At 34.5% G+C, this 19,143-nt stretch overlaps 2 protein-coding genes across 2 annotated transcripts in view; both read right to left on the bottom strand.

Moving 5' to 3' along the window:
- LOC126380708 (uncharacterized) overlaps positions 1-993 on the bottom strand; it is a 48,544-nt gene extending 47,551 nt beyond the window's left edge. The window contains exon 1 of the mRNA XM_050030303.1: positions 988-993. The gene's annotated coding sequence lies outside the window, so the exon portion shown is untranslated. The remainder of the gene's footprint in view (positions 1-987) is intronic.
- A 5,190-nt stretch (positions 994-6,183) lies between these two features.
- Positions 6,184-19,143, bottom strand: part of LOC126380704 (ankyrin repeat domain-containing protein SOWAHB) — a 37,106-nt gene continuing 24,146 nt past the window's right edge. The window contains exon 5 of the mRNA XM_050030296.1: positions 6,184-8,275. Coding sequence (XP_049886253.1) covers positions 8,225-8,275 — 51 coding nt within the window. The 3' untranslated portion in view covers positions 6,184-8,224. The remainder of the gene's footprint in view (positions 8,276-19,143) is intronic.

Below are 19,143 nucleotides of genomic sequence, written 5' to 3'. Positions count from 1 at the left end.
ACGATAATCATACACTTCCAGTATATGGATTTATATCGAATGTACTGGGCATCTAGACCGTAAGGGATATTAAGGATTTTTTTTTTTGACGTGACTTATTGTAGATTTGCCGCAGATGGCATTAACTACTTGGCCGGACAAATGGGGAGCGCTGAAGGCTCTCACCCGGTACAACGTTTCGATATTATGGAAAATATATATGCGTTTTAAACAATTTATTGCACAATGTACAATAACAGAACAGTAATGATGTTAAAGAATTCAAAATTGGCAAAAAATTGCCAAGACAACATAGGTAGGTAAATCACGGTGAAAATGAAGACACAGTCCACGGACTTCTCTATCAAAAAGCGACTTTAAAGATTTCTATCTTGGTAAGCTGATTTATGTTCCTGTAACAAGCTTGTCGTAACATAGTAAGGCGCATTACGAATTTGCGACTAATCTCTGAGATTCACTCCTCTGCAGCTAAAGAACCGCTCATAAAATGGTTCGCATATCATAGCGAGACTTCGTAAGAACATGGAAACTAAACATAACAAGTATCAAAAGCAACGTCTGCAACAAGAGTTACAAGACAACAAGAAATGTTATACTAAGTTCTTATTCCTTATTTTAGTTTGTTCATCTACTTGTAGTTAACATTTCACTTACCGATCCAACCAACAAAGAAAATTCACAATCCTTTCTCTATAAAATACTTTATATAACACAATTAAAGGTTGAATAAGTTAACACGCTTAAATAACAATACGACTTAGCGGCGAATATCGTAATTTTCTTCGAAAATTAAAAGTGTCTTGTATTTTAAACTCAAAATACCCACAGAAAATTATTACTTTACTGCATACAGAGATAGCTCATAAACCGTATATAAGGTTATTAGTAAAAAGCAGATCATTAAAACGTTAAGTGCACGCAGATACGTTTACCATCAGTTCCCTCGAATCCACAAGTAGTTTGGTAATAAAACATGCGTGGACTTACCCCATTCTGCTCCCGTCGCCGACATCCAACACCACATGAAAAAGAGTGTAATGACACTTTAACGAGACCGTAAAGCCAGGCAAAATAACCCAGAGTAACTAAATTTGATTGAGCATTAAAGCTTCTAGGTAACAGTAAAGTATACGATTACGAAGTCGTAGATGTAAACACATCATTAACCCGCGCTTCCCATTTAAGTCTATTGCAATTCTAGATACTGCCTTTATAACGTTGTTTTGTTTCGGATTATGTATTATTTGGTGAGTAGGTACAGGGGGGTTACAATGGCCACATCAAAGCATGTAAGAAAATAAATATTGCTATTTAACAGTTGTTTGCATTGCGCAATTACTTTTTTATGCGCAAATGTCAAATTGCAATATTGTTTTCATAGATGAATTGCTTCGATGTGGCTATTTTAACTCCCTAGTTCCTTTGTCACATACAAATAAGAACTTAAAATGGGCATTGTTTCCGGTTAAACTGTGTAGCAAATTATTTAATCAATTGCGCATTTATTTACTCTTAGTAAGTAGTCATCAGTGCAAGGATCCCAAGACAAACACATACATTGCCTTTTAAATTTTTGTCGTTTCAAGAAAATAAAGCAACTATAACCTTATTGTACTTTTTATTGTTTTTCAGAGTATTCACCACGAAGTTTAATATACATTTCCATTCGCTCGATCCTTGTTATTATAACATTTATATCGATCCAAAGTGGGGGTGTTCAAAATGACTGACTTGAAAGCATCGGCCGCTTCTTCACCCGACTGTATATTTTGACCACAAGAGTTTTCTTAATTTTAGGAAATGTAAAAAAACGGTCAGGAGTGTATGCACTGGAGGATGGTCAAGAATTTCTACATTTTCCTGTTTCAAATACTCAATCGTTTCCTGTTTCAAATGGTGCAGGACGATGAGGCACTTTGGGCTAGAAGTTTGGCGATGATTTGTGCTAAATAAACTGTAGTGTAGTGTCTATCTCTACCACTCCGCATTAACCGTTCTACGATCTTCAAGTGCAAACGTCGCAACATGATAGATTCAAGATTCGTCATCACTGATGATGTCGTGCACGTGATTTGACTCTCCTCGGTTGAACCTCTGAAGAGTTTTCTTCTGACGCGGGCCGCCTTATGATCGTCGGAAAAAATACGGGGTCCAACGACAAACTAGTTAGTTTTCTTAAATCAAGCGCCTCATGCAATATCTTTTGAATGGTTGTCCCTGAGATGAATAATAAGGCTTCTATCTTTCGATATGTCTAATGACTTGAGAACTTAGTTGTCTCACAGCAACGATTTTATGTTCAGTGAAGGCGGATTTCGGGACGTCCTTCACGAGATTTGTCACAAGTGTGGTGGTGTGTCCATGTTGGAATTCCAAATACAAGTGTTCGGTGGTCTGTAGACATGGGACTTCATCGTGGAATACAGATGAAAAAAAATCTTCGATACACTTAAGTCGTATTAGGAGGCGTCTATGAAAATTATTGCACGAACATTTTCCTTAGTAAGATTCATTTTCGATGACCTGATAGATTCAAACCAATGCTGTGCATAAACAATTGCATTAATCATAATGCTTACAATAGTTTTGATATTAGAAATCTTGAACAGTTTTAAATTCAAAATTGGCGGCAAATATGCAAACGATAGAACTTAAAAGGCATGCCTCGTACTCGTGTATTATTTTAAACATATTTTTCACCATTCTAGCACGAAAAGGGTATTTTTATTAACTGGAGAAGGCAATGGAATATAGCCATTAAGAGTAAACTTGGCGCTTGATTATGCAGTTTATGTGTGTAGAATATGTTCCACAGTAGCTATTGCAATAACCTAAATGATTTTAATGAGGTATCAATCAATTTGTTATTATGGTCTTTACTGGTCACTTTTTGGAAATGCAACATAAACTATCATATCTTGATAGCGAATTTCTTTAAGATTGTAAATATAAAAACTACAAAGAGTCGACCTTTGTTGTAGTCCAATACCAACACACCGGTGCCATATCACAAGTGCACCATCAAAAATTTTTTTTTCAAATTATTCATTTCTTCACAAATTGAACTTCCTATTCAGGGAAAATATTTCTGCAAGCGGAAATGTGTATTCAATTCGAAGTCACATTGGTAATGCTCATTTAACATTGACCTGTATCACATATAATCATGTACAATGCGGTATAAAATATGTAATTCCAGTCTTATTCGGCATGAATAGTTAAACCATAGAATTGATATTAATAGTATCATTGCAGCTGTTGGTATCAACTAATAAATAAATAGGTTATAGTGATCGTATGAGCACAATTTTAAATGTGTCGTCCCCTAAAATTTATTTACCACTGCTGTTAGCACAAGACCGTGAAACTTGTTTACATGTTGAGTACATGATGTGGCCAACGAGTGATATTCTATTTCATGAAATAGGACCATTTCAAGAAATGGTCGTACACATCATGAAATGATCAATTCTACAATCAGGCCACGACATCGACATTAACGTAATAATTGCCTATTTTTTCTTGACTCCCATAATTATTCAAATTAACAATGTAATGGCAAAAGCATTATAAAATAATTGTTACTTGATATTTGGATCACATTATATATCGAATTATCTGGCTACCTATATTGCTTTTCTTTATTTTGATCAGAATATGTAATTGTGCCTGGGTGTAACAAAAAGGGTCATCTTTGATACCCAAAAACAAAGTTAAAAGATGCATGCATATGTCTGTTATCTATGAAAATACAAGGTTAAATGATGTAAAATAAGTACATGGCCATCTTTATTGTTCTCGAGGAACATAGCCTGGAAAGTCCCTCATTAAGACGAAATCTCAAAATGGTTTTAGAATTAGCGTAACTTATTTTTGCCTTACATACCATTTATTTATAGATTTACAATGATACAAATTATTTATATTTTGCTTTTTGTTTTACTTTCTTTCTGTATTAACCAAGTGTGGCGGGGTCATTGTTCGATGAAGTGATAACTGACGAGGTCAAAAACTTTCTGGTGAATCTACAGGTGTTGAACTTTGTAACTTTTTGTAAAATGTGAATGATATATTTTGGGATTATTAAGCTTTTAAGCTTTTTAAGCTTTTTTTTTAGTGGTTTGGGGATTATACCGGTAGATGAAATAAAGATTGAGACTATACAGGGTGTTAGAGAGAACGTAAAGAAAACTTTGAGGGATGATTCAAACTTTCTGGCATGTTCTAATCCCCCGAAACGGGAAAGTAGGTGCAGGTAAACAAACACCTTACTCAAAGGAAAGAATCTGAATATCGAAAATTGCTGTAAATAGACAAATATATAATTTTACGTTACCTAGTCTTATTTTTTTTAACCATGTTTTTTTTTCGTATGAGTATATTTAATAGTAATAATTCGTATAACACGACGCCAGTAAACGAACTGAGCATAGGGATTTTCACTCTAAAAACTGTTCCAAAGCCAGTAAAGAATTAAATCAATACGTACCAACTTCACTAGTATCCGAATTATGATATCATTTGTTTTTTTCCCTTATCACAAACTAGTAGACGGAATTACAAACTCTAGTAAATGGCAGGTAACGAAGAATTACTTACGGATCGTTCGTTGACAACGTTGCGTGCGACTCCGGCGAGCAGTTTAACCAAATTTTCATCACCGCGCTTACAAGCCCAGTGCATGGCAGTCTGAAACCCGTTTATTCAATTTATATGCACCGTCCATAACAATACTTCTCTCTAGGTATATATCGTCTACACTAACTTGAGTAAGTAGATACGAATATCCCTGTCTTAATAAACAAAACACTATGTATAGGCACAGTAAAATAATCAATTTAAAAAATTACCAACGTACCTACATTTGAATATGTGAGTATCTAAATCGGTACCAAATTATGAAGTTAAATATTCAGAACCTAAGTCCAAAACACGATTCCATCACGAAAAGAGTTTAGTAGGTCGAGAAACAAATTACTTGATTGCCAGCCTTTTATTTTTATATATGTAAAACACTTTGATGGACAATATAATGTCGAAATTATAGCTCTTTATAATCGGAACGTATTAGGATGATTTGCATCCAGATTAAAGATTATATTTTGGTGAAGGTAGGTGTTATTAGCATAGTTATAGGAATTAGCTTGCTATCATTTTTGGTCATTTTAATTTTTAAAACGTTATGATAAGTAAAGCATAATTTTAAAGAACCGGTGTTTAAATACAAGTTGATTTTAACAGCTATACTTACGTGTACTAAATCAAAGTGCCCATTTTCTCTACTTTTTCCCTAGGCAACCATCAGACTTCTAAGATTTCATCTTCTACGTTGAAAAGAATTTATAGTTGTTTTTAGTGATAGGTACTACTTTTGTGACGTAAAATAATAGGCGGGCAAATAATATCCGATTAGTTGGTTTCAAATATTCCCTAACGTCACTACTCTAGCGAATAGGTTTTAGCACAAAAAAATGCGGCTTGACCCGCAATGGAAAATAAAAGCTCTTACAAAAATGGATGACTCAAGGTTTCAGTCAGCAGTTAATTCTTGGGAATATATACTACTTTATCTGAGGGTACGAGCTAGGTACGTAGCAATCGGCGTATGTACAAGATGTAGGCGTGATCGTCGCTGATTCAGTGGGGTAGTTAGTGGCGGGCGGTCCTAGGTTCGACGTCGCTCGGAGAAATATTGGCCCCAGGGGAAGCGCTGTTAATTTGCAGCGCACATTGGGTACGGGCACGATTTTGCACGTATCTACCTACGCGCTGGTGCGGACGACGTAAATATTTGTGGAGGCATTTTCGGAACCCTGCCCCATTACAATTTCGTGTTCTCTGTAGGTATTTAAATGTTATCCGTGATATTTAAAAAAAAGCTATCAAAAATAGACATAAGAACAGAATGAAAACCTAATAATATAAAGATATTGCATAGATAGAAGACAGGTAGGTAGGTAATCAAAATAAAAATACTTACATACTGATATTTAGCAGCAAGGTCGATCAGCACATGAAAAAACAAATAGCGCAAAACTAAGTAATTATAAATGTCAAAAAAATAGAGACAATTTTAACAAACATTCGACCTATATCGTTTTAACATCAAGACATTGTTCATTTACAGGAACGAATTATCCTTATTCTTAAAAAAAATATCTTATTAAAAGGACGTTTCCGGGTCAGGCGGCAACCGAACTTACTAATTTATCGTCGGTTAAGCTAATAAATTTAAAACAGGATTATGTGGTCCCTGCACAAAGGAAAGCTTTATAATTTGCCTGATATAAATCTCTTGTCTCTTCCGAACGAGTGACTTTACCGAAGACGAATTCCAGTATATTACACCCCTGACTTGCACCAAAATTAAAATGGTATGAAGATTAAATAATTAGGAATGCTTAATTTTTAAGAGCCAATTGTAACATAAATGTAAGAAACATTATGATATCCTTACTTTTAATCGAGCATTACCATACCATATCAATGGATGTGTTTATTTTGAATCTTATGTTAGAGTTATCGTTTGTTAGTCCGTGGTTCTAAATTCCAGATACTTTTACTTTTAGTTTAAGATATATCTGGCATTACTTTGGAATGTAAAGTATATCTCAGATAGACAATCTATAAATTGATTGCCAGCATTTGCTAGACTGGGGCATTAGACTGGGGCTCACATACCAGCCAGCCATCTATGAGAAAAACAGCTTCTGGCAGACCTCTATATGATATCTACGAAACGGTTATTAAAACCGCAACGTGCAAAACGTTTCAGTAAGAAACGATCCAATTATATTTGAATTGTAAAAGTACCATTTACATGAAAGTAAAGTACCACTTGAGTGGTCAATAAAATTACTCAACTTCCGTCCACTTTGAAGTGTAAATTGTTACAGGCTATTTTATTTTTAACGTTTAAAAAGCAATGTCGTGTTTTTGGACCGGACGAACATCGACTCTAGAGTGTTAACTTACCTCACACTTGAACCGAACAGACATGTGACAGGATACGACCATGAAGATATATAGCTGAATCTTTAAATCAAGCATTTAACATAACTATTACCTGTAGGAACCAATCCAATAATCTAGCGGGAGTAAGGATGTTTAAATTATATTATTTCACGCCATGACTTCGTACCCACCCTTTCGACGCAATGTTATTTAATTTAAGAACCTATAATGTTTGATACGAAAAACCCAATAAACATTAAAATTATAGATAAAAATATTAAGAGTGGAAAATGAATTGCAATCTGTAGGTACATGGCATATGTGTACCTATCTATGTATGTGTTACATCCGCACTCACGTCATATTGATTGCGTTTGCATGTATGTCAATTAGGATCCGCGGAACGATGTGTCTTCGACACGAGTAATTATCGTCTTGTCAGCTCACGTATTTACACATATATTATATACGTATAGATCAGATAACGCGTAACAATTATAGTGGACTAATGGATACGACCGAGATCTAGTTACGAATGTCAATTAAAAGTACCTAAATGAAAGGGAAATCTCAAACGTAAAAAAGTATTATACTTACACCCTGTATTAGGTACGTTGATTGTAATTAAATTGTTTCCATCGAAGCAACGCGAAGACCATTTCCAAAGAAGACATGAAACATAGGGTAAGAATAAGAATTATTTATTAATACAGGGTGTTAGTGACATCGTAACGATTACTACGGGGGACGATTCAGACCATGATGCTAAGTTAATATCAAGTGGAATTTTCCGTCGCAAAATTCACGTTTTTTTTTATTATTTTCAATTCTTTAGTTTTGCGATGCAAAATTACACTTGACATTAACTCAGAATGAGCTGACTTATCCCTCTCGTTATTCATTACGATGTCACTTACACCCCGTACAAGTACATAAGTACAAGTATATAAGTAGGTACTTACCCATGGGTAAGTAGGTATGGGTGTTAGTGACACCGTAACGAATCCTGAGGTGGATGTTTCAGACCATGACTCTGAGTTGATATCAAGTGGAAAAATCCACTTGATTTCGACTCAGAATCATGGTCTGAATCATCCCTAAAAGTTATCGTTACGATGTAACTAACACTCTGCTGTATAGAACGTGACACGCATAGCAACAAAACAATGAAAAACAAAATTAAGTGTGAATTATAGTACAACTTCCAGCAACAAAAAAAATTGTATACTACCAACAACATTATTCATGTATTTTAAGGCAATCAATAATCTTAGGTATCTAATCTACCTATCATATTTCTATAACTTACCGTGAATGGATCCTGAAACAAACAAAAATATTCTAAATAATCTTGTGAATATGGGACTATTCATAATTACCTAATTACTGGTAAAAAAACTTATGCAGTATATCAAAAATACTTCTATAAAAATTTTGCAAAAATATCTTATTAGGGAAAAGCTACTAAAGCCACATTTCGGAACGGCGCGCTAGTCTGAGATACCTAGTTACCTAGTAACAAAATATAAACGTTGGTTGTATTTTCACGAAGGAACTTATATATTTTCTGCACACGGCACCTGTCAACGCTCACAAACTTGTTTTTGAATCCATGTTGCGATCCATTTATATTTATTAGGAATTATATCCAATATCCTGCTCTCACGGTCACGAAATTGGGTAAAAAATTAGATTAAACGCTAAAGTTTCGGTGCCTACCCATAATGTACGCCTCAGAACGTCGTGAGTACCGAATTACCTTACTCATCTCTAAAAAACGTAGATAAAAGTGAGGGTTGTGCATATTCCCATGATCGGGAGACGGTTCGACGGCGTTTTAATACACCCATAATCGTCGTTCGATGGAGGATCATATGAAATATGTAATACCGCTAATAGGTCTCGGGCAGCTTCCTCAGCGGTCGCTCGGCCAATTTTGCCGTTGGTAATAGCCTTAATATCCCATCAGTGTTGTGGCCCATGCGTGTACAAAGATGAAGCCAGGTAATGACTGTGCGACCGACGCGGTCTTGCCCGCCTTCGCCCGGTAATTCACATTTATTCAATAAATCTGTTTGGTTACGGTATCGCACGAAAAACTTTGTCATGGGATTGTCGTAAAGTTTGTTAAATAAAAGTGATGCTGTCTTTATTTACTTAGGTACGTACTTAGTATTTCTTTCGATGTTAGTAAAAATATGACATAACATAAACCGCCAACATAGAACCGGAGGTGGTATGGCTGGAGCATAGTTTATGCAAGAAGCAAAATAAAAATCTAATAATTGTTATACATACTTAATTACCTACTAAGTTCCTACGTAGGTAGGTATTACATATCTCTTGAGATAGAGGTATATCATAAAAGTACTTACTAATTTACTGACAAACAAGACACCAAATGTACCACAAAAGAAGAACGGTAATTACTTACTTAAGGTACGTAAATCAAAATGACGCATTGACGAATTATGTTATTGTTAACAACAAACAATAACACAATTCGTCAATGCGTGTCATTACTAAAAATGTGTGTCGACGTTGTAAATTACGCTCTGGAATGAATATAAGAAGCGTGGTGAATGAGGATTTCTAAAATAAGACATAATTTATTATCAAAACCATTGCAGCCGCAGTGACGCAAACCTTCGTCGACAGTTATTAAGCGCTAGAACACTGCACCAGGACCAAGCGAGAGAACACGATACATACGAGAACACTGTCATCTCTTTTGCGTGTGGCATTACTTGAACATGAAGCTACAACATAAATCAAGCGCGAGACAAATAAGCAACACATTATTCTTTTTCGATCTCCACGAATTTGAGTCACTACCAACATTATAAATGTTTAACTTTACAACGCTCTCAATGGAGCGACTAATAAACAAAAACAATTAAAATGTTTTGCTCTTAATTTGAAAACCTTAACAAACTCAAAATCATTCTGGATTATGTTAAGATACAGCAATTACGGACACAGTTCTTTTATAAAGAACCGTTCATCAGCCGTCGTAAAACTGATAGCAGTTTTAATTGTGCACTAAAGGCTTATAATTACAAAGTATATGAAATTTGAGTGTATAATTTGTGGTAGATACCTACCTATGTTTCAGCTAAAAATTGTGAATTTAATTGTGAGACTATTAGCGGTTACGTCCCTTAGGACGTATCTTAATACGTACCCAGTTAATAGAACGTTCTTTTCATTTTGTTTGAACGGTTAGTGACTCTGTTATTTTGGAGCAGCTAATAAATTGCGTGATGACAGGTGTCAGCTGGTCCGACGCCTCTGCACTCTTGCGTCGATGTCTCATTCCTCACGTTCTACTCCTAAATTCTCTTATTTTATCAACGCTTCGTTCAATTTTCATTTCGTTCTCTCGCGATTCTATTTGTTTGTATTAGCCTTATCGCTTTAGTCGTGTTAATCCTTTTCAAATCGTATATTTACCGGCAAATGGTCAGTTCATCGACAATAATATAAAACTATAAAAACCCGAAAACAGGTATTGTAGTAAATGTTTCACCGACACCTTTATATAGAAAAAACTATTTGTAATAGTAGAGTTAATGCAATATCAGTATTAGATATAAAATAATGTGTCTACCAAGTTTAAAATAAAAATGCGAAAGTAAACCTTTTTTTATTGGAATTCGGCAAACTGTGTTGAAGACTTGAAGGAAAGATAAAGAGCGGAGCAATCGGGGGTTTCGAGCGGTTATAAATTAACCACACTGAAGACACACCAGACGAAGATTTATATGACTTAATGGCGAAAAGCAACCGACGAATAGCTTCGTACCTACCATTCTTGGCCTTTTGATAGATACCGCACCACATCTTTTGTCGATATTGTAAAAGTTCAACAAAATAAATCTACAACAATGATTTTTACGTTAACAGTAGGTAATACATTCTGATGTTTAAAACACGTAGGTACTTGTATTTATATTCAAAAACGACCTCACAAAAATAAGCTAAAAAAGAATGATACAAATAAATCAAATGACATGCGTATTTATTTTACTATCGTTAATTACAGAAGGGCGTAGGTATATAAATAAAGAAGGCGCGCGCCCATTGAGGCGGACTGGCGAGGCGATCACCGCGCCGCGCCTTGTCGCGACAAGCAAATGCACTTATCTTACGGGGATGTGAAAAACTGATCTCAACTCGCTGTCGTCGGTTAGTTGCGCCAACACAATGCCTCGGCTAAGCCGAGTCAATGCTCCAGAGGTTACGTTTGAACAGGATTTGGGGACTCAACAAATAAAAAACTTTCAAATCAGTATGGGCCCAGCAGACAAAACAATAAGAAGTACTTAACTTTGTTATTCATGTTTATTCCATCCCATTGTATTCTTTGCTCGCCACATTTTTACAATCCCTGAGAGTTATCAATGAAAGCAGCGAGTTATACGCCGCCCGGTGTAAACCAATATTACATCTCAAAGAATGGTTCATTAGAAGTAATTAGAGAAGCGCCAGTATATCATTTAGGCCCAGTTGAAGCATCGTAAAGCCGTCAGCAACACCATGATAAAAATAAACAGAAGTCTTTGAAACATTATCGATACAAATAAATTGTCCGACCAAGAATGAATATCAATAAATTGAAAATGTAACTCGTAAAAACATATCATCGATTATTGTAAACAGCTGGCGGGCATTTATGCAAAGCGACTTGTTCATCGGACTAATTCAACAGCGGTAGCGAAGATAGGGGAAGTTTAATTGAAACCTACATACATATCGGACACTGCGTTGGATCGCTCGATTTCAACAACTCGTTGCATTATTGTACCATTTTTATCTTTTCTTTTTAATTACACTAGCGTAGAAACAAAAATATTTTTAATACATAAACTACCAGATTGTACCTATTTTCTTTATTAAATTAATCTATATAAGTTGAACTTGACGAAGGCTTTATTAAAACCTTAAGTGAAAAATTAATTTGCGATGACAGCTATATCATTAATCTACCGTTCATGCAATCTTTCCCGATTCTATGATAAGAGGAGCAGAATGAAAAAGTCCGGTAAAGATTTCATAAGTAATATAGACAAATTTGGTAATTCATTATATAGAGTCCATTGATATTAACACATGACCGTTTTCTCCACGACCATGCAAAAAGTTCTAACAACTGATCCGCAAACTAAGACCGTGCAACATGCATTGAGATAGCGGTTATCGTTCAGTCTTCATCTCATTCCTCGTTGCGTTTAGTTAAACAAATAGACGCCTTGTTGGGTCGGTGGGCCGATCCTAATTAAAAACTATATTGAGCCGGTGTCGTATATTACGCAGATGGAGCCCTTAGGCTGTTAGTCACTCTGTCTGGCCACCTCCCAGTCATTTGGTGTTTATGGCTCAAAACCACGAAGGTGGCGAATTTGGTTTGGAAGCTCGTAAAATAAAATATACAAATGAATAACGTTAAATAAGAATTGAATACTATCGAGATCAGTTAGATGTATGTATACCTAAAATTTATAATTTGAAAAATAAGTTATTTTAAATAATTTAAAAATAAATATGTGTAAAAAGTCATTTCGGGAACGCGTCCAAAACAAAAAATTCCAACTTCAACTTACGTTAACAAATAGTAAAATCGTTTATTTTAAATTCTCAATGTTCAATTGAGTTTGTTTATTTCCTAAACAATTATTATCTTAAAGCCAAAATAAAGAAAATAAAATAATTTTAAATACGGCACTTGTCAATAGTTTGTCCAAGAAATCAAACGTCATATCCGTGAACACAGCATTAGGTAGTGAAAACTTTTATTCTTGAATGCCAGTTGCGGCGCTAGTGTGCTTTAGTAGCGAGCAATAATGTTGTGAGGCCGGCGACATTTGTTTTGTATGTAAATAAATAACAGTTTAAGTGGTAAGTACTATTATGTTCTTGTATTTTTTACTGTACCTTAATTATACGTCATTCCGGGAATGGGTAAAATAGGAAATCATATTAAAATAACTGTTACTTAATTAATATTATGTAAAATTATAACTGTTTACTTCACAATTACCTTGAAATAATATGTCTAAGACGGCGACCATCAGAATTACAAGCGCGAAATTTCGAAAACGTCATTTCGGGAACAGTCATTTAGGGAACGTTCCCGGAGATGATGACGCGTTCCCGGATTGACGTAGTGGGTTCTGATGATATGACTTTTCATAGGTGAATTAATTTTGAAAAAATATTTTGTTAAAACTCAAAGAATTTCTTTTGTTTTCAGTAAAAATGAAACGAAACGAAGACGAGAAAAAGAAGAAAACTTAAAAAATAACTTAAAGAAAATAGTTCATCTTATACCTATAAAACAAAGGGAAAACGCCAATGCATGAAATCGCAAGTTATTAGTATCTTATGTGACATTTGAACAAATTATAGAGATAACACCTACACCGTCACTGAAAGTTGAAAAGAATCGCGAGTATTACCATTTTACGTCTAATTTGAGAATGTTAATTGTCTTATTTTCTTGAGGCTATTCTATTATTGAAAAAAAAGTTTATTGTAGTACTGTTGTTGTTTTGTAGTTTAAAGTGCAACATTTAATTCGATTATTTTCCATGAGACTATAATTAAAGACTGATCAAAATTAATACGCTAGGCATAGTTTAAACTAATTCAAAGTTGAGTTTGTGATTGTAACAGTTAGTAAAGTATTAAGAAGAGTTTTGTTACCAGTTTCCTTTTTATAATTTCCGAATTCTATATTTTTTGGTTATAATAATATACCAAATAATATTTCTAAACAAGATTAAAGAAATCACAAAACTAAATTTTCGTATTTATTACTCAAAAATACCTTTACCTGTAAGAAAATCCCAACAGCATCATTCAGTGAACACCTTAGTCATTCCGGGAACACGACAGCATTTTCGGGAACTCTACTTTTATTTGCCTTTATAATACTAATTTCAAATATTATTGAACATTTAAATATGCACTTACAAACATAATAAAGTTATTATTATAGTAATATCTAATTTTACTTCTCAAGTCATCTAAATTTTGCTATATTTTGAATTTGGTGCTTGAAATTAAAAAATTAGCTACTTTTTAATTTTCAATTTGATAATTTTTATAAATATCCATGTTTATTCAGCGAATTTCTATTTACATTTAAAAAAATATAGTAAAATGCAATTAAAAATGACAATATTTTACTGCTTTCTGTAAATATTATATTTAAAAATAAATATTTAGTTACGTTCCCGAAATGACGATTTTTACTGCCGAGTTACCTTAAAATCGCTTCAATTTGAAAAACTCTGAAATCTGTGCGCGCCCCTTTTAAATATGTTAAGTTTAATAACTAATAAACCATTTCTACTTCTTTATTTGGCTATTGCTTTTAACATTGTATGCTCAAATTGCAAACCTGAAATTCGCCACCTTCGTGGTTTTGAGCCTTATAGTTTTGCGGCCAGAAGCAAACGCCCTGTACTACGGAACAAACTGCAAAAACAGTAAAATTCTTAGTTTTATCCATAATTTAATATAGCATATATCAACCTTCCCATTTTTATAACAATGCGTCATTTTATTTTATATTATATAGGTAAGTAGCACTTTGACTAAAATGGTAGTATGTGATACTTTGTATATTCCAAAAGTAACTAAATAATACTAAAGATTTACCAGAGCTTTGAAATATTCAGAAGCCAATTAAATAACAAATTACAAATAAAAGCAAACACCCCAAGATAATTACATACAATATCGAATTGAATGTTTGGTCAATTCATAATTAGAAACAATTGTAAATATAAAAATTATTAACGAGAGAGCGGGCGCTGGAAGTAGCCGGCATCCGATTCTTGTTTATAAGGCGCCCAGCCCACCTCGTCCGCACTAAAAATTTGATCTTATCTCCCATATTTTAATAGGTTCCCGTGGCGGCACCTTCGCGTTGGCCAGTAATTGTATAAAGTATCTCTTGAGGAATAAATTCAATATACGGACTCGGGGCCGGTCGGCCTCGGAACCTTCCGCTCGCGCCATGATAAAGCTTAAATCAACACACAAAGTAATTACAATCGAGCCACACTTCATCACAGATGCGAATAGTGATTAACTATCACCCGCCTTTGCTTTTGCGCTGCTGCTTGAGTACATGCAAACCATCCTATGGCTTCCATTAGACAACAAATAGGTACCTACGAGAAAGGCACATTTTAATAAGGAATTGTGACAGCTTCCAAGAGATTAATTAGAAATTGAGGCAAAAATTACTTAAGAAACAACAATATAAAATTACATTAAGATTTTCGAATTCGATGTCTTTTGCAGAATTCAAACAAGAATGAGTTAAAAAAGGGGTGCTCTGCAAGCTGTACCTAGTTATTCCCATCAGTCCCTTTTAATTTTGATTAATTAAAAGTTTGTAAGGAAAAGAGTAATCCTGTACTTAGTAAACTTTTCTGTTTTATGCTATAAAGAGAAGTTTTTCAGTAAAACAACGTTTAATCTGCAAGAAAATATAAAAGTTTCACAATAACGTAGGTATACGCCTCGGGCAAGAAAGAAGATCATCAAAGACGAGAATAAACTCGCCCGTCTATTGCTGAAAGTATTACTTAAAAGTATAATAAAGAAGGGCTTCAACAGAGGAACAAAAGGTTTTTTCTGCATTGTTATTTACTTATTTGAAGTCGACTAATACGAACAAAATAAAGTACCTACGAACATAAAATTTAATCGGATTTTTTTTAACTTGTAAATATGTTAAGAGCTAATGTATCAGATGTACACGTATTGTACATATATTAACAAAGCTCATGTTGTACTTCAGCTTAATGCAGAAACAGTGTCTATACCTACATATATTCGCATTTATAGCGTAATGAGGCCGTTATACCTCGCTCGAATTCGGTACTGCCGTGGGCGGGCGGCGGGCTCGCTCGCACCTACTTCGCTGCAAGCGGCCTCTCCCAATTAGCCTTAAAATAATGAACATGTTTTATATTTCCACCCGAGTGCGGCGTGTACTCATCCCCGTTTGCCCCGGGAGGTCATGCGGCTGTGGCCCTCTTGTTGTTTTACACGAGAGTATCTCCAAGTAGGAACGTTAATATAATTATAGAGGGACATGTTCGAGTTTCGGATCTAATAGACCTGTGTAGCGTTTTGTGTGTGAAATGATCCCCACGATAATGTAGTTCAGAAGTTCACCGCCGCTCATTAGTTAGTTGCATTGTTCAGGTTCAAGAGTTCTTATTGATTTTTGCCCACAGATAGGTAGAATATTGGGGAAGTCAACGCTTTAATAAAAACGAGGATTAATAAAATAATAAAATACAAGTAAGTACCTCTAACTAAATATTTCAATGGAAACACCATTCATTTTCTCCTACTATACATTTTATAAGACTTCTGCCTACCCCTTCAGGGGTTATGCTATGTTACGTGTTATAAGACCACAATCACAGAAACAATAATTCGAAATATAATAAATCAAATGTTTACGTATACTTAGTCTGTTTGTATGTATAGTCTTCTAAAAAACTCTTAGCAGACTTTGGTGATGAAAAAATATAAGTACCTATGCAGTTAAAAATGTAGGCTTTAATTAATGTAATAGTAAGAATTAATTTTAATAGATAATAAGTAAATTTGACATAATTAAATACTAATTAATAAAAATTTGGCCTTAAGGCTTAAATATTTGAACGAATAGGTAATAAACAATACATTTTACTTATTTGAATAATAATTAGAGTAGAATAATTAGATAGTCGGTGTTGAATGGGTTTGTAAATTTCAAAATCCAAAAACTACTTGAAATATGAATTCGGCGAACATCAAATAATAGTAGTAGTTAAGCAATCATAATAATCAACACGAAAGAATTACATCTATTTCGCATTAAATACGCCGTCAGGTGTCGCTACTGTTAAGTGTTCTTAAATTTTGACAGTTCCCTATACTATTTGAGTAAACAAACATATTGTTTTGTTTATGTGTTTACACTTTAAATCTTTGCGCAGTGTTTAACTGCAAAAACATAGCGTTATTATCTATTTCCTAAAGATTGGAAATATATTTTTTTTCATATACAGGGTGTCAGTGACACCGTAACGAATACTGAGGGCGATGATTCAGACCATGATTCTGAGTTAATATCAAGTGGAATTTTTCGTCGCAAAATTCATGTTTTTTTAATTATTTTTAATTCTACACTTTTGCGATCGAAAATTCCACTTGATATTAACTCAGAATATTGAGCTAAATCAGCCCCCTCAGTATTCGTTACGATGTCACTTATACCAGTTTACACCCCGTACCAGTACTACAGGTAGCCATACAAGTAGGTATAGGTGTTAGTGATATTAAGTGAAAATTTATGACATTTTTCATGTTTTTTTTAAATTATTTTCCGTTCCATACTTTTGCGACGGAAAATTCCACTTGATATCAACTCAGAATCATGGTCAGAATCACCCCCCTCAGTACTCGTTACGATGTCACTAACACCCTGTATTATGGAAGTACATAATAATCCGTAAACAACTGTGTAGTTAATTTTATACACTTATAATTACCGAGTTACAATCATTTCTCCGGGTGCTGAGTTGTCGTCGCGGATATAGGTGACGTCACGTTACCCTATCCGGGCCGCACCCAAGCATTTTACTAGCGCGTACGCACTTTTTAATCACGCCGTAACTTTTGAAATATTTGTCCAAATTAATAGTGTACCTAAGCTTATCTACTTTACATGTCTGATGCAATAAAAGCGTTTTGTCTAACTTTCATTGTTTTTCCAGCTCTCGTTAAAGTAGCTCTCAAATTGCAGACTTCCGACTTACTTGACGTTTACGATGTATGCCTATGTATTATACTGATGTATGAGTTATATTATTTTTAAGTTTAATTTAAATCCATTTGATAGTTTTTGCGTAAAAGAGTAACATAAATATACATATCATATAATATACATGCACATCCACTGATCCATATATCTTAACAAAACCAATATTAGGTTTGAGTTAGTTTTCCTGAATAATTTAGTATTTTAAAAACAAGGTAGTATTATAAACGGGAATCAAATCCAGTACTTTCGGATCGTTAGCCCAAAATTTAACTACTGTGCCACGTCTAAACATCTCTTTTTTAACATTTACGTGTTAAACCGTAAGATTAAACAGGCGCTTGCCGTTAAGTCAAAAATGATCGATTGTTGAAATACAATTCGGAATTTTACCACAATCACTTGGTAAATCTTGAGGATACTTCGGGCTTTTACTGTAACACCCACTATTCGCCAGTTATGTACGCCAGACCGAACCATTTAAGATACACTCTCACACTGACACTTTCCAACATGTCCAAATATCGTACTGTAAAATATAACGTTCAACTTTATTTATCTGAAGGGATAAAAGTGTTTATGTTGATAAGAATATAATATATGTTAAGTTTTTGTATTTATGGTTCACATTTTTGGCAATACTGGCTTACACATAAAAGATAAACATACGCTACCGCGAACTTTTTTGTAGAACTAAATCAAAAGAAACACACTACATATTATTTTTCTTACTCGTGTGGTTCTTGCAGCGCACTCTAAAAAAGTTCGTAGATTGCAGATTTTTATTTTCAACTAGCTTTTGCTCGCGACTCCGGCCGCGTGGCGTGTTATAAAAGAAAGATATTTGTGTGTGTGGGAGAAAGGTTAAATAAAAAATACTTAATTTTATTATTTTTAAATGAGGTTACAGTTTAAGTAGCTCAGTTAAATAATGAATTGTTATTAATTTCTAGATTATTACTTTATGATTTGGTTTGATATTTTAGGAAAATACGATCAGTTTCGAAAATTTAAACAAAATTTAAAAATTACAACAGAAATACGCCGTGAAACGTCCTCCTGGAAAATTCAACAGAAAACTACCTACGAAAGATTTGAACCATCCAAGAATAGTGAAAAGAAAATCCAAGAATAAAGAAAAGTTCGCCCGCAAAATTCAATATTTGACACGACCATCAACGACGTCTGCCCTCACGCGTCTGCCGCGTTCCGGTTGCTCACTCGGGTATCTGCCCCCCCTCCGCGCCTCGCCGCCGCTGTCGCCGCCCCACAAACGCCGCCGCGGCCGCGACGTTTCTTGGTTGCCACTACCGCGAGCTATAAATTTCAAGCCTCTAACTCGCTTCCCGTTC

The sequence above is a fragment of the Pectinophora gossypiella genome, chromosome Z (assembly GCF_024362695.1).
Source record: "Pectinophora gossypiella chromosome Z, ilPecGoss1.1, whole genome shotgun sequence".
In the NCBI taxonomy this organism is placed as follows: domain Eukaryota; kingdom Metazoa; phylum Arthropoda; class Insecta; order Lepidoptera; family Gelechiidae; genus Pectinophora; species Pectinophora gossypiella.
Note: the sequence above shows the minus strand (reverse complement) of the source record. Positions and strands in the feature narration are given on the sequence as shown.